Source organism: Dermochelys coriacea, chromosome 8 (genome assembly GCF_009764565.3).
Source record: "Dermochelys coriacea isolate rDerCor1 chromosome 8, rDerCor1.pri.v4, whole genome shotgun sequence".
In the NCBI taxonomy this organism is placed as follows: domain Eukaryota; kingdom Metazoa; phylum Chordata; order Testudines; family Dermochelyidae; genus Dermochelys; species Dermochelys coriacea.
The window spans coordinates 64013099-64030312 of record NC_050075.1 but is presented as its reverse complement, the minus strand read 5'-3'; the positions used below and the strand labels follow the sequence as shown (position 1 = coordinate 64030312).

At 47.0% G+C, this 17214-nt stretch overlaps 1 protein-coding gene across 1 annotated transcript in view; it reads left to right on the top strand.

Annotated features, from left to right (window-relative positions):
- Positions 1–17214, top strand: part of F13B (coagulation factor XIII B chain) — a 42849-nt gene that overhangs the window by 8264 nt on the left and 17371 nt on the right. Inside the window, exons 3-6 of the mRNA XM_038413938.2 lie at positions 3750–3950; positions 6060–6245; positions 16026–16202; positions 16380–16556. Of these exons, the coding sequence (XP_038269866.2) occupies positions 3750–3950; positions 6060–6245; positions 16026–16202; positions 16380–16556 (741 nt within the window). The remainder of the gene's footprint in view (positions 1–3749; positions 3951–6059; positions 6246–16025; positions 16203–16379; positions 16557–17214) is intronic.

The window sequence follows — 17214 nt, the reverse complement described above, 5'->3', positions numbered from 1 at the left end:
CCTCCAGAAAGTATCCCACAATTCCCCTGCTCCCGCTCTGGTCAGCGGTTTGAACTCTGCTGCCCTGCAGCCAACCCGCCCCTCCCCCTTACAGGCCCTGGGACTTTTAAAACTCATTTCCTGTTTGCTGGTTTCCCAGAGGAGCTTCCTGAGTGAGCATGGGTGGCTATTACCCCAAACGCGCTCCTGCTTGGACCACCGCTGAGTTGTTGGATCTGATCAGTATATGGGGAGAGGAGTCTGTTTAGTTGCAGCTGACTAAACCGCGAGTGACCGGTAGGAATTGGGACACACATGGGCAAATGTCTCGAGGCTTGTGCGATAAGGGCTGTGATCGGGACACGCAGCAGTGCAGAGCGAAGATAAAGGAGCTGAGGTAGGCGTACCACAAAGCGCGGGAGGTGAACCATCGCTCCATAGTGCACCTAAGACCTGCTGCTTCTATAAAGAGCTGAATGCTATCGGTGGTGGTGACCCCACCTCCGTCGCCGACTATCCCAAGGATACTTTGCAGGCAGCAGAAAGGGGGGGTAACCTGTAGGCTGAAATTCTGGATGAAGAAGTTGAGCTAGAAGATGCTAAGGTGCTCCCAGCGGGGTCGCCTGGTGGGGCAAGGAGCCAGGAACTTTTCTCCACTCCAGAAGTGCTCGACGGGGACCAGGAAGCAGATGAGACTCCAGGTAAGTTGCTGTGGCTTGTGTAGGGAATCAAAAAGTTGGAAGCAGGTAGTGTGTAGCTAATCTGCATGGCCAAGCAGGGTGTCAATGGACATCGAGACCTGCAGGGAATCCTCTAGAGAGAGGCTCTGGAAAGTTTCCAACAGGTACTTGTTAATCCTCTGCCGCAGATTCCAAGGGAATGCAGTCTCATTGTAGGAAACTGTACCATGCCATTTAGCAGTCACTGGAGCTGGGACCAATGCGGCACATAACTGAGCTGCATATAGACTGGGGTGAAAGCCGCAAGCATTCAGAATCTGAGCCCTGGTTTCCCTAGTGACCCTCATTAGTGAGTTGTCAGCCAGCAGATTGGCTACCTGTGAAAAATTGTGGGATAATTTTAGAATGAGTTCGCTGCAAGCTAAGACCTTTTTGTCTGTATGCACAACTGCCTTCCCCACACTCCCGAAACTCACTATGATTGGGGTGCTCGCGGAGCTATGGGCCGGCCTAGAGTCTCAGAGAGAAAGTGATTTCTAGTAGCAAAATGCCCTTTTTACTAAAACGTTTCAATTGTTTGTTGGAATGTAAGAATCCCTCTTCTGTTCAGCACAACCTTTGAACACACCACGCACCCTGGCGGACCGGCTGCGACAGATAAGAAAAAATCCTAGGCGCACCCTTTTTAACAATAAATAAAGACTAAGGTATTTAATGGTACAGCATTTATTTTCTATGTTCTACAAAAGTGTAGAGCAATCAGTTCACTCTCAGGTACAGGCTTCTAAAGCATTGTGTTGCATGGATCTTGGGCCCCAAAATTGTACATTGATGCAACAGGGAAGCAACTCCAAAGCAGATGTGTTACTGCCCCTCATTGTCAAAGTGGTTCCACAAAGCCTTTCTGATGTTAATAGCAGCCCTCTGGGCTCCTCTGCCAGCCCTAGCATCTGGCTGTTCAAACTGTGCAGCCAAGTGCTCTGCCTCGGTGCTCCACACCTGAGCAAACATTTCACCCTTAGATTCCCACAGATTATGCAAAGTGCAGCATGCAGCTATGACCACGGAAATATTATCCTCAGTAAAGACTAGCCTGCCATTGAGACACCTCCAGCGAGCTTTCAAATGCGTAAAGGCACATTCGACTACCATGCGGCACCTACTCAGCCTGTTGTTAAACTCTCCTTGCTGCTGACAGGTGTCCTGTGTAAAGTTTCACGAGCCAGGGCTGTAATGGGTAAGCTGGATCTCCAAGGATTACTATGGGTATTTCCACATGCCCCACTGTGAACTTGTGGCCTGGAAAGAAAGTCCCTACCTGCAGCTTTCTGTACAGGCCACTGTTCCTGAAGATGCATGCGTCATGCACCTTTCCAGACCAGCCTGAACTGATGTACGTGAAACACCCCTGGTGATCCACAAGTGCCTGCAACACCATGGAGAAGTGTCACTTCCTATTAATGTATTCAGAGGCAAGGTGGTCTGGCACTAAAATTAAAATGGGGCGATTGATGGCGCACACGTAACAGTTAGGGAAACCCATCTCTGCAAAGCCATCCACTATGTCATGCACGTTTTCCCAGACTCATGGTCCTATGCAGCAGGATGCAATTTATTGCCCTGTACACTTGGAGTAATACAACCCCAACAGTGGACTTTCCTACTCGAAATTGATTTGCAACTGACCGGTAGCAGTCTGGATTCGCCAGCTTCCACACAGCAATTGCAACACGCTTCTCTACCGAAAGGGCAACTCTCAATCTGGTGTTCTTGCGCCACAGGTCGGGGGCCAGCTCAGCTCATAGCTCCATGAATGCTTTATGCATCCTAAAGTTCTGTACCCACTAGTCGTCATCCCACACCTGCATGACAATGCAATCCCATCAATCAGTGCTGCTTTCTCTAGCCCAAAAGCAATGCTCTACCATATGCAGCTGCTCTGTGAATGCACAAAGCTCTGATAAGTTGCTGCCATCCATATCGCGCTTGGGTGCCTGCGATTCATCCTCTGCTAACTTTGCAAGTAACTGTGCTGCCATGTGCGATGTCCTCATGACAGCTAACAGCGCATAGGAGAGAAGTGCAGGATCCATCCTCTCTCATTGCAGATGCTGGCACGCACTACAAAAGAATGACAGTTGGAAAAATGGCGCGAAAGAAAGCCAGAGACCTTTGGAGGGGTGGGATACAAAGCAGTGCATGACAGTACATTTTGCACATCCCAGGATGCATCGCACTCTGTTTCCACATTCCCACAACACCTAGCGATGGGTGGTGTCACCAGGCACTGTGGGATATATACCCACAGTCCATTGCTCTCACTCTTGACAAAGGTGCCTTGAATGTGGACATGATCTGTCAACAGAGGGAACAAATGTAGACATGCTTTGGCGACTTTGCTTTTGTCGATTTCCCCTTGTTGACTTTTAGTTTCATCGAAAAAACTTGCCAGTGTAGACAAGCCCTTAGGTCAGGGGTCTCAAACTCCTGGCCCCCGGGCCATCCGAGAACCTCCCCAATGTGGCCCATGGGACTCCAGCAATTTTGGTCTCTCCCAGAGCCTGTACCCCAATCCCCTACCCCAGACCTCCTCCCGCACCCAAACACCCTCCCAGAGCCTTAGGTGGGCGGGCAGAGTTTTGGGGCAAGTTCTGGGTGTTAGATTTATTGCAACCATGAGGCCTAGACCTCTCTTTTTAGATGAAAACTGAGGTTCTAGACCATCTGAACGTGTCTAGTATGCAATATAAATAGATCAAGGGCTGAATACATCCCTTAGGCCATAAATTTTGACATCCCTTTTCTAAATATACTACCTTTTTTAGTTTCACTGAATCTGCCCATTTCTTGTATATAGTATAGGACAAGGTGAAAAGAAATGTCTTTGGTTTTCAGTATAATTACTAACAACTAGGCAAGTCAAGTATAAGTTCAAAGGGTAAATGGTTGCAGAATTGGACCTCATGTATGAACCCTAGGTACCTACAGAGCATTCAGCCAAGCCAATTAATTTTAAATTAATCCAGAAAGCACTGTTATATGCATGGGATAAATTTGTAATGAACAAAACATAATTTCAATCTTTTGTAGATAAGCCTTGTGATTTGCCACTCATAGAAAATGGGAAGATAGCTCAGTATTATTATAGTTTTAAAAGTTATTATTTTCCAATGAGTAAAGAGAAAAAGATTTCCTATACCTGCGTGGCTGACTATACAACTGAATCTGGGAGTCAAGATGCAAGGATAACATGCACAGCAACAGGATGGTCACCAGCACCAAAGTGTTATAGTAAGTCTATTTCATTGGCCTTCTTTGTTTCCTGTGGACATTGCAATGGATTTCACCAAGAGGGTGTAGTAATGAAACCATAAATTAGGGAAAAATTAGGAAGTGGAACTGGATATTGACACTTTTTTTTTTTTTTTACACCTCTCTCTGAAAATTAGTACCGAACCCAGGAATGTTGCCTTTTTGTGAAATCAGATAAATTCATGGAGGATAGGTCCATCAAGGGCTCTTAGCTAGGATGGGCAGGGATGGTGTCTCTAGCCTCTGTTTGCCAGAAACTGGGAATGGGCGACAGGGATGGATCACTTGATTACCTGGTCTGATTAACCTTCTGAAGCACCTGGCATTGGCCACTGTCGGAAGACAGGATACTGGGCTAGATGGATCTTTATTATGACCCAATATGGCTGTTCTTATGTTCAGAACATCCCTATTTATTTTATATTTTCAGCGTTTGTGTTTTCATTATTATTTTTATTCAAGTGGTACTGGATTCCCCTTCCATCCTCCATGATGAACAAATGACCAATTTCAGTCAGATTTTAGTTCTCATCTTCAGTAATTTTGCCTCCCCCAATACAGAAATTTTCTAGCTCATCAGCAGGGGTTAAAGAAAGTGAAAGCTACGCTTTGGCATCAGTAGGAGTTGCCTGCAGGTGACTGGTTGGCTGCTTCCTCAGACAGTAAGAGCATCTCGGAGAGTATTTACTGGGGTTTTCAGAACCCAAAGCAGTGGTAACTTGACTGTTTCTCTTTAGGCAGTGTCAGGAATAAATCAATGGAGACACAGCTCTTCTGTCTGATAAATGATTGGTACAAACAAGACTGCTTTAACCTAAAATTACTTTATTAGGTTTCACGCGCACACAAAAAAGTGCTCTAGCAGTAGGTTCAGAGCATCCTACACATTTATATTTATCCAAAGTCTGAGATAGTTTTGAATAATCAACAATCAGAATTCCGTGCGCCCTCCTACCATCCAGCTGCTAGGGAGTTTTAGGTGTCAGCTTCTTGCCCAAAGAAAAGCTTCCTTGGATTGCTCCAAAGTGTATCCTTTTGCCTAATCTTTTATAGCTAACTTAAAGCACATAACTCATAGTAGTGGGTCACCATAGTAACCCCAATAGGTCACCAATTCTCCTAATTTAAGCAACATACTCGTTTATCTCTTAACAAAGCATTCTGTGTATCTCTAGTCATAACATTAAAATTTATATGTAGGGGCGTTTAAAACCAAGGACTGTCCAAACATTCCTTCCTTTCTCATGGTACATTAACTCTCTGTCCCATCCTCCCATTCTCATTAGCAGAAACTGCAAACATACAGCTGTTTGGCCTTGCCTCTGAAAGCCCTAAGATTATTTCTAGCTATGTGGCATTTGGTTTAGCTAGCAGTGGCTCGATGTACAAAATGGCTGACTGCAGTAATGTCAGGTTCCAGAGTTACACACAGTAATATCAAGTTCTGAGGTTATGGAGGAGTGGGGAGAACATCTGTGCCTCTTAAAATAAATTTAAAAAAAATAGAGGGCACATCTGGCCAGTAGACCGTAAAGTCACCAAAACACTGAACTCTTTCGTGCTCTCCTTGTGCTCTCTTCTTCTGCTTATGATCTGCTGATGGTCATCAGTTCCCTTCCTGGTGACCTTTATTTGCTGCTAGGAGAGAACTCTCGCTATGTCTTTGCAAGTGCTCCTATTTTACTCACTGGGAGAGAGTCTTATAGCTTGAAAGGTGAGTAATTTCTCCAACTCTCAGGACTCACTGTGTGCACTGAAGTTTCAGTAGTGATCTGGAAAGAATAAAGAGAATAGTTAAGACTGGCAAGAAAGAAGATTGTGTGAACCCCACCACTGTCTAGATTCACCAAACTAGGTGACTTTATTATCTTTCTAATTTCAACATTTAAAATACCTATTTGATATTGGGTTTTTTGTTACTATGCTAGGAGGGTAACCAGATAGAAAAATTGTTGGGCTCGTTATCTCCTCGCTGTAGGCAAATATAGGAAGCAGAGAAGTCCCCATGTAAATATATATTTAAGTTATAGAGAAGCATAATACTCTGTCAGTTGCCGCCTCCTAATTAACCTACTTATTTTCATGTAGAAAAATGTAGGAAACCTCTCTTGGAAAATGGCATCTTCTCTGATACAAAAGTGTCCTACAAAATATGGGAACAATTGCTGTACAGATGTGCTCCCGGCTATCAAACTCCAGGAGGTAATGCTAAAGAAACAGTGCAATGTCTTCCAGAAGGATGGTCTTCTCACCCAAGCTGTGCTAAAAAGTTTGGTATGAATTTACATTCCTCTTTATAACTGACTTTGTATCTTTGCTGCTATTCAATACCATTACAGCTGGAGTCCCCCTGTGTTTAAACTCCATTGGGGCAAATTTTCAGCTGGTTGAAATCAATGGGGCAATTGGGACTACTCACATCACATGCATAAAGTTAAGCCTGCATGTAAAGGTATATAGGATCATGGGCCAAATAGGTAGATAATTGCTTAAATGATTGAAACCGTCCACATTTTCTAATAAGGTTAGGGATAGTATAAATACTGTTTTACATTTAATACTTCTGTGTCTTTCCACTGTTGGGATATTAACTTCAGAAAGGGAGCTACTATACAAACACCATAGCATTGAATGACAGTGGGTGATAATCTCTATTGATGTCACATTAATACTAACTTACAATGTAAAAGTGTGGCAGTGAATAATTAAACTTAAATATGTAGACTGATCTATAGATTATGTATTAATTATATTGATTACTTAATGTAACAGGGTCCACGACCCGCCCTCTTCCTGGGGCCCGCTTTCTGCCACCAATAAGGCTCAGAGAGGCTTCAGGGTTGTGCAACATCTATGTCTTTATTTACCTACAGTTATCCCACCACTGGTGTCTATCTGTTTACAAGCCTTGCAGGATTAGTCACCTCCTTTACAGGCAGAGTCAGCCTTCAGCTAGGAGGCCTCCAGTTCCCTCCCTGACTGACTGATTGGTTTTTCCCTGGCTGCCCCCAGCCTTCTGGCTTCCTCCCAGCCTTACAGCCCTTGGCTTGTCAGGCCAGCAGGTGTTGCCAATCCTCAGGCTGGTATCAGGCCTTTTCCATCAGCCCCAATCTGCTTCCCTTGACTGGAGCTGACTGGGCAGGGACTAATTAGGTGCTTTTGCAATAGCACCCTGCTACACTTAAGCATTCCCAGTTATCACTTAGAGGGTTAACAGATTCTTCAAGTGCTTGCTCATATCTATTCCAGTGGGTGAGGTGTGTGCGTGCGCGCGCTGCGTGCATGGATGTCAGAAACTTTTTTCCCCTACCAGCTACCTGTCGGGCCGACTGTGGAGCCCCCTGGAGTGGCGCCGATAAGGTGCTCTATATATGATCCTGCCGGCCCGACCCCCCCTTCAGTTCCTTCTTACTGCCAGTGACAGTTGTTGGAACAGTGGTCTCTTGTTCACAAGTGCTCCACTACTCCCTAGTTATTCTATTTATCTCTCTTGTTAGTTAAGTGTTAGTTATTTGTTATCTTTAGTGTTAAGTATAGTCGTTCATGCTTGAAGGGGTTTCCATCTTCAACGAGTGCCCTATGTGGCATGCCATCCCAGGGCTTCAAACCTTGCAGCTCCTGTGGCAAGTCTAAGCCCATGGGCGACCCCCAAGACTCCTGCCTTTGGTGTCTGGGAGAGGCCCATCAGGTGGATAAGTGCAGGATTTGCAAAGCATTTAAACTTCATACTAGAAAGGAGAGGGACATTAAACTCAAACAACTCCTCATGGAGTCTGCTCTCCGTCCGCCACAATACTTGGCCCCGAGTGCCTCGTGCGGAGCACTCCTCCATCGGTGCTGTCTACAGTGCTGAAAAAAGACTCTGCATGCTCCTCTAGGGCCCGGCAGTCTCCTGGGGCCCAAAAGCACTCTCCCCAGCACCGTTTTCACTCCCCAGCCACCCGTAAGAAGCAGACCATGGAGAAACCCCCACAAAGGCCCGAGCTGGTAGTCGCACCTCCGACAGGACACGGTGCAGACCAGGGGCATAGAGCCAACAGACCTTCCAGTAGGCCTCGTCCTACTGAGCCTCTGCCTCCCCGGGAATCCCTGTACCTGCCAGACTCCCTGCAGCTGCAGGTTGAGGAGGTCATGCTGCCTTCCACACCTGACAACTTTGAAGCTGCCAGAGGGCTCATTGAGATGACCACTCCAAGTCTCTGGTCTCGAGGCCTACACCATCTGGAGCCCCGGCACGCTCAAGAGGCAAACCGGCAATCTTTTTGGACCGTCTGCCCCCAGACCAGCATCACCTCGCTGCTCTGAGTCCTGGCACCGCACCCATGCTTTGTGTCGGTCTGACTCGCGGCGTCGGTCCGACTTGCGGCACTGGTCTCACAGCCTCAATCCTCGGAGCCGCTCCCGCTCGAGGTGGTCATCGGCTGACGGGTCGTGGTCCCGCTCGAGGTCACGGTCAAGGTCTGAGATCTTTTGAACCGACACCGTTCCGTGCAGCGGCACAGCTCCCTATCGCAGCACCACACCTCTCCGTGACACTGTTTGCGAAACCGCTCTCCCTCGCGGCATTGCTCTCCACCAGCACAGCACCGTTCCCTGGCACAGCACCAGTCACAGTTGCACTGCCGTGGCCGCTCTCCACTGAGGCGAAGTCCAACATCTCGGCGCTGGTCGATCTCTCGGTACTGCTCTCCACAATGGCACCACCGATCACTGTCTGGATCTCACCACTCTGCACGGTACCCATTTCACCAATCGGGGGAGGTGGAATCCCCCCCCAGCACAGCGTACTGCCCCTCCTTGGCCGTCCAGCTCCCAGTCACCCTCTCCCAGGTCAGGTAGGGCGTCGGAGGCACCCCGATCACATCCGGGCAGTCTCAGACGGGATGCTTCAGCGCCCCACTGGCAGCCCCAGTGGCAGTTCTGGACTCCCTGGGCATACTACCAAGCCCAGGGCACCCCTCCAGGCGTCCCTCTGCCATCACGTTCTGGGTCCTGTATTCCCGAGGCAACAGTCAGTCGTCCTCCTGCACAAACCCCAGTGGAGGCTACACCCTGTGCCCAGGAGAACTGGAACCAGTGGACCAAGGAGCTGTCTCGGACCCAACCCTGCCGGTCGCCACCTCCTCATATTCTCCTGATGAGGCGGTGGTGGGTACATACGCATCCATCCCCCCCACCCATGGACAATTGGGCCTTACAGGAACTTCTATGGCGAGTGGCCTTAAACATGAATTTCCAGGTGGAGGAGGTTGTAGAAGAAGAGGACCCCATGGTGGACATTCTGACACCAGAGGGGCCCTCTAGGGTTGTGTTGCCCATTATAAAGACCATTCAGTCAAATGCCAAAACAATCTGGCAAACTCTGGTCTCCATTCTTGCCACGGCCAAAGGGGCTGAAAGAAAGTACTTTGTCCCCAGTAGGGGATACTAATACCTTTTTATCCATTCCCCACCATGCTCCCTGGTGGTGGATGTGGTAAACGAAAAAGAAAGACGGGCTCAGTAGGGGCCCACCCCTAAATGAAAAGACACAAAAAGTCTGGACCTCTTTGGGAGAGAGGCTTTTTCTACCGGTGGCCTCTCCCTGCGGATTGCTAATCAGCTTGTGCTCCTTAGCAGATACAGCTATAATTCCTGGTCTGCTATTCAAAAGTTCAAGGAGCTCCTCCCATCTGATTCTCAGCAGGAGCTGGGAGCCATTGCTAAGGAGGGCAGACTCGTGGCCCGGACTGCTCTTCAAGGCTCCCTGGATGCCACGGATGCGGCAGCATGTACACTGGCATCTGGTATCACCATGTGGTGTAACGCCTGGCTTCAGTTCTTGGGTCTCCCGCCTGAAGTTCAGCAACCTATCCAAAACCTTCCATTCGATGGTCAGCAGCTCTTCGCTGAACAGACCAACTCTAGGTTGTATAGCCTCAAAGATTCAAGGAACACAATTAAGTCTCTAGGCATGCATACGCTGGCGACTCAAAGAAAGCCGTTTATGCCCCAGCCCATCCAGCAGCGGTCTTTTCTCCACTATACCCAGGCAGGACTTCTCCCGCAGGAGAAGTAGATACACCAGGCTCAGACCATCGTGTCCTCCCTCTGAACAGGCCAGGAATAGTCTAAGCCCCCTCTGGGCCCTAAGCGCCCATTTTGAAGATGCGCATGAGGACGGCTTACCAGTCCGTATGCCAGTGAACTATCTCTTCCTGAACAGTCTATCCCGCTTCTACCATGCATGCTCTCTTACTACATCGGACCAGTGGGTAGTCCGTATGATAGAGGCAGGCTATTTTATCCACTTCTGCTCCTTCCAGCCCTCCCACACCCCCTTGCCCATCCCTCTTCAGGGACCCCTCTGATAAGCAACTCCTGATCCAGGATGTCCAGTCCCTCCTCACTCTAGGAGCAGTGGAGGAGGTACCTCGGGAGCTCAGAGGCAAGGGTTTCTACTCGTGCTACTTCCTCATTCCCAAGGCAAAGGGGGGTCTACGGCCCATTCTGGACCTAAGGGAACTCAACAAGCACATAGTCAACTCAAAGTTCTGCATGGTATCCTTGAGCACGATTATCCCCTCCCTGGATTCAGGAGACTGATATGCCACCCTCGATATGAAGGACACTTATTTTCACATTTCAATCAACCTGTCTCACAGACGTTTTCTCCATTTTGTAGTAGACAAGACACATTATCAGTTCACGGCTCTCCCATTCGGCCTGTCTACCAAATGCATGGCAGTCGTGGCAGCCTTTCTTCACCTCCTTCATGTGCACGTTTGCCCATACCTAGACGACTGGCTGCCGGTCTCATCAGCAGGTAGAATCACAGGTACAATTGGTCAGGGACACGTTCGACTGTTTAGGTGTTGTTCTGAATGTCAACAAGTCTGTTCTCACCCCAACACGAACAATAGAGTTAATTGGGGCAGTCCTGGATGCAAACCAGGCGAGAGCATTCCTCCCAGAGGCTCATCGTCTAGCCCTCGCGCATGTAATCACCGACTTTGCAACTTTCCCACCACCACAGTGAGACAGTGCCTCAAGCTGCTGGGCCACATGGCGTCCTGCACTTACGTGGTGCAGCATGCCAGGTTGCAGCTCAGGCCCCTGCAGGCGTGGCTTGTGACCATGTATCGCCTGGGCCACGACAGTCTGGACATGATGCTGACCGTTCTGGGACATACCCTCGATAGTGGCTGGACCCCCGCATGGTAAGCACCTGGGTACCGTTCCACCTCCCCCAGCCCACTCTGACATTGGTAACAGATGCGTCAGCGCTCGGCTGGGGAGCACATCTCGGGAGCATGACGACTCAGGGCCTATGGCAAGTAGAGGAACTGGCTCTGCATATCAATATCAAAGAGCTCGGGGCAATCCACCTCTCATGCCAGGCGTTCCTGTCCTGCTTGCAGGGCTACTGTGTTGCAGTGCTTACAGATAATACCACGGCCATGTTTTACATAAACAAGCAAGGTGGAGCCCGGTCATCTCCTCTCTGCCAGGAAGCTCTCTTTCTATGGGGAATTTTGTCTAGTCCACTCCATCCTTCTCCAAGCCTCATACCTGCCAGATGTTCAAAACGTACTGGTGGACAGCTTGAGCAGGCAGTTCCTCATACACGAATGGTCGATTTGGCTGGACATCATCCGCTCCATCTTCCGCAGCTGGGGGTTTCCTCGAATCGACCTGTTCACCACGCGGGCCAACAGGAAGTGCCAAACCTTTTGCTTTTTCTGGGGTCACAGCCTGGGCTCGATTGCAGACGCCTTCCTGATGCCATGGTCCGGTCAACTACTATATGCCTTTCAGCCATTTTCTCTTATCCACAAGGTGCTTCTCAAGGTACACTGGATCAAGATGGATGTCATCCTGGTGGCCCCAGCTTGGCCCCACCCTCATGAACCTATCGATCCGGTCACCGATCCATTTACCTCTCACTTCCAACCTTATCTCGCAGAATCACGGTTGCCGCCTCCACCCGGACTTTCAGTCACTTCACCTCATGGCCTGGAGGATCCGTGGTTGAACCAAGTTGAGCTCGCCTGTTCGGATTCGGTGAGGCAGGTGCTCCTGGAAAGCTGCAAGCCTTCTACCAGAACCACTTACAAAACAAAGTGGAAAAGGTTTTCTATCTGGTGTGCCCAATGGCAGGTACTCCCACTCCAGGCTTCAATCCTGTGCATCCTGGACTATTTGGTGCACCTGAAAGATCAGTGCCTGGCATTCGATTCTCTTAAGGTTCACCTTGCGGCTATTTTGGCATTTCACCCGGCGTTTCCAGGCACTCAGGGTTTGCACATCCTATTGTGGGACGTTTCTTTAAAGGACTAGAAAAGATCCATCCCGCAATGAAGCCCCCGATCCTTGCCTGGGACCTCCGTTTAGTCCTGTCTCATCTTATGGGTCCTCCCTTTGCGTCGCTAGCTTCATGCTCGCTCCTCCACCTCTCCTGGAAGGTTGCTTTCCTAGTGGCCATCACTTTAGCATGACACGTTTCTGAACTACGAGCCCTCACATGTGAGCCTCCGTATACCATCTTTCATAAGGATAAGGTGCAGCTTAGGCCTCACCCAACCTTCCTACCAAAAGTCGTGTCCCGTTTCCATGTCAGCCAGGATATTTTCCTGCCGGTTTTCTATCCAAAGCCGCACGCCCCCCTCCTTGAGCAGCAGCTGCATTTGCTGGACGTTAGAAGGGCGCTCGCCTTCTACATAGACCAAATGAAGTCATTCTGCAAAACAACCCAGTTTGTCGCTCTAGCAAATCGGATGAAAGGTTTGCCGGTCTCTTCCCAGCAGATATCCTACTGGATCAGGGCGTGTATTCGTACTTGTTATGACTTAGCGAAGGTCTCTCTGCCTGTTGTCACGGCTGACTCCACGAGGGCTCAGGTCTCATCGGCAACGTTCCTGGCACACGTACCCCTCCAGGAAATCTGCAGGGCTGCCACATGGGCTTTGGTGCACACCTTCACGTCACACAACACCATCATCCACCAATCACCTGATGATGGGGCCTTTGGCAGGGCGATTCTCCAGTCTGAAATTCCTCAACTCCGACATCACCTCTGAGGTAAGGCTTGGAAGTCACCTAACTGGAATTGATATGAGAAAGCACTCGAAGACGAAAAACGGTTACTCACTTTTTTGTAACTGTTGTTCTACAAGATATGTGTTGCTCAGATCTATTTCATTTCCCCCCCCTTCCCCTCTGTCTGAGTAGCCAGCAAGAAGGAACTGAAGGGTGTCAGGCCGGCAGGGTCATATACATAGAGCACCATATCGGTGCCACTCCAGGGGGCTCCACAGCCGGCCTCACGGGTAGCTGCTAGGGAAAAAAGTTTCCGACATCCTTGCACACGGCATGTGCGCACACCTAATTGGAATATATATGAGCGATACATCTCGAAGAACAACGGTTACAAAAAGGTGAGTGTCAGGGTTCTCTCCCCACTCTGAACCCTAGGGTACAGACATGGGCATCCGCATGAGAGACCCCCTAAGCTTATTTCTACCATCTTAGGTTAAAAACTTCCCCCAAGGCACAAATTCTCCCTTGTAAGCTAACTCTTCCATCACCAAGTGATTTAGAGAAACTCGGGGAAAGGACCACTTGGAGTTCCTACTCCCCCCTAATATCCCCCTCCAAGTCCCCCCACCCCCTTTCCTGGGGAGGTTTGAGAATAAACAAGATGAGCACAGACCTTGGGGGTTTTTTAGTCCACTTGAAGAAAAAAAAAACCAAAAAACAAAACCAATCAGATTCTAAAAGAAACAGAACTTTGTTAGAAAGAAAAATGGTAAAAGAAGCACCTCTGTAAAATTAGAATGGAAGATAATCTTACAGGGCAATCAGATTCAAAAACACAGAGGATTTCCCTCTGGGCCAAATTTTAAAGTTACAAAAAGAAAACCAGGAATGCACCTTCCTCTCAGCACAGAGAAAATCACAAGCCAAAACAAAAATAAGCTAACGCATTCTCTTGCTAGTACTTACTGATTCTAATGGAGTTGGATTGCTTGTGTCCGGCAAGCACACACAACAGACAGACCAAAACCTTCTCTTCCCCCCCCCCCCCCCCCCCAGATTTGAAAGTATCTTGTCCCCATATTGGTTCTTTTGGTCAGGTGCCAGCCAGGTTACCTGAGCTTCTTAACTCTTTCCAGGTAAAAGGATTTTGTGCCTCTGACCAGGAGGGATTTTATAGTACTGTATACAGGAAGGTTGTTACCCTTCCCTTTATATTTATGACAGGGAGTAACCATTTTTTCTTGTCCCAAGATCAGGTCCAGTATTAAAATTACTATGTAACTGGGAACCTCGATGCGCACAGTGGCAACACTCACGCTATAAGAACTCTTCTGTGTTTACAAATAATTTATTAATACATTCAGGATAGTCATACACACACTCTCTAACTCAATGAGGTAGATAGAGATAATACAGAAAGTACACCTGAACATCCATACTCTCACCATCCCTTGCAGAACAACCTTAAATGTTAACCATTATCTTCATCATCACCGTCACCTTCTTCATCTTCACCAGTGGCTATTATTCTTGCATCTCTCTCTCCTACTGCCCACAGGTTGGGATATAACTTTTATAATAAGTTACGCTGATGCCAGTATGTCTAATGCATATTCAGTAGGAGTATTTCCCCTCTTCCTTATTTGTATTTTCTCAATCTACTAATGTTGAGGTGTCCTTCTATGGGTTAGTATATTAATGATTTCAACTTATCATATACGTCAACTTGTTGCCATCGCACTCTTGTGGTTGGAGGTTCCTTCCAAAACTTTCCAATAGGTGGTGTTAGCTCATGCTTCTATGGTTGGCTGATGCAATTATGGACAAAATTCCCCTTTATACTCTTCCAGTTCCCCAAAACTTAGGGGTTTTCTTTGGGCCATTTATCTATGCCAAAGTTCATAGGCCTCATGCGAACTGCTGAAGCCAATGTCTGACGGGATACAAGCCTGTAGGTTCCTTGCATTCTTACTGAATATAATAATGGCATGGCAGTGAATATAGTAAAGGCAAGCTAGCCCTATGTGCTAGAAATATTGACAGTTAAGCAAATTTCCATTTTAAAAGTAGAAAATGTGGTAGAATTGCATTGATTTCCATCTTCTGAACGTCCATGCAGACTTTGGCTCACTGTGTCAAATATAAAAATATCTGGAGTATGGCCACCCCTTGCTTTCCTATGGCTTGTAAGATAGTCCCATTGGAAAATACAACACAGGATGATTAGAAGTAATACTATTTGCAATTCAGAAATATTCACTGAATGGTAAAAATTCAGAGAAGTACTACAGTTATTTGTAAGGTTTATCTATGGAGTCGTATTTGTAGTTCAAAATACATTTTTCTCTGGCTCTTGGCTGGCTGCTCTACCCTAGAGAAACAGCGGGCATGCCTGAAGAGAACTTTTTGGGACTTGATTCTCTCTGGTAAAAGCTGGACTCAGAAGGAAAGGTTCCATTTCTTTTGCTATTTCCATTTTGAAGAGTGCAGGATTTTTATGACTACCCTACTAGTATAATTTAAATCTTGTCACACACGGTACACTTACTGCTGGTTGTGAATGTTGGTTTATGTCTGTGAGTTACAGTTAAAATCTCAGCTTCTTCCTATAGCACCCTGCCTAACAGGCAAAGTGCTAAAAGCTCCTATGCTCTCTCTCACTACAGTGAGAGACTGTGTAAGTATATGTAAAGTTGGGAAGCGTCAGCGTCAGCAATACTGAAACACGTGTATGTATCTGAATGTACTTATTTGAATCAGTGTAGTCAAACATGGCTGTGCATCTGGTGCAAATTAATCCATTTCCCTCCAAACTTTGTTAATAAATGTATATCGGAGGACTTGAATAACTGGTGCCCCGGCAATTTACAAATAAAGTGCAATGTTTTGTGTCAGATTTTGAATAGTCTACTAAAAACATGAGACTTTAATGAGGATCTAGCAAGAAAAAATCCTATGTCATGTAACTTTTAATGAAATAAGCCCCAAAATTTATGTACCTTTTTTTTTTTTTTTTTTTTATTATTTTTTAAAAAGAGAGCTGTTTAGTACCAGACTTGCATCACGGCCACTACTCCACAACCCAGCGGATCCTCAAACTAAATGAAACACTGATGTATGAATGTGATGAGGGATATCACACCAGAGGAGGAAACACTACTGAAAAGGCAGTCTGTCTCACATATGGATGGTCCCTTACTCCGAACTGCACTAGTATGTTGTTGTCTTTAGAATAACTTAACCTGAATCTTCCGAAGTCTGGTATTTTTTAACTCTGCAGCCTTTGTTTTGTTTTTTTTTTAATGGGAGAAAAGCTTTCAAACATTTAACATTTATTTTGGTAGAGTTGTTTTAAATTTGTTTTACCCAGTGTGTGTGTTTCTTTTCTAGAAGTAATGTGCTCCTTGTTAAGTGAGATAGAACATGGGAATTTCTATCCCAGGAAGAAAAGCTATGAGGAAGGAGATGTGGTTCAGTTTTTGTGTCAGAAAAATTACTCTTTGAATGGATCTGATTTAATTCAGTGTTATGACTTTGGATGGTATCCAGAGCCTCCAATATGTGAAGGTAACTCTCTCTGTGTATCTCTTCCTGCCCCTACACCACCCTTACTATTACATTTAAAAATATACATTAAAATAACATTAACGTTTCAAAGTGAAGCCCTCAAAAGTTAGGAAATGTCAGAATCAAGGCTGCTTGTGCAACCTTAATTCAGCCTCCTTATGCATATGCATATGCATTGATAGCATTTAATTACATGATCACATACTATTCCACCTTTCCCCCACCAAGCTCCAGCCCCTGTATCTGCCTCCTTCCCTTTCCCCCTCATCTCCCCGTCCCAGCTCTTTATCCCTTTGCATTTGAATCAGGCTGCACACTGCCTGGGTGTCAGCAGAAGGAGCACTGAAAGCACAGAAAGAGTCTCTTCCTTCTCTTGGTTTTTGTAAGCCCTAGTGGCCTGCAGCAGCTGGGAGCAGCAATTTCAAGGTAAGTCCTGCTCAGCCCTTGCAGCTTAGGATGGAGCATGCTTAGTTACTGTGTGAGAATGTCACATGCAGTAGAATATGTGAGGGGATGGCGCATGCTCAGTGCAGATACAATCTTTAGAAAATTTAGCTGCCTAATTCTAAACTTCTACTTACTGTGTATTAACAGCAATTTTCAGAGACTGACACATTTTCAGAGAGATGGCAAACATTTCATCACTTACCTCAGTGTT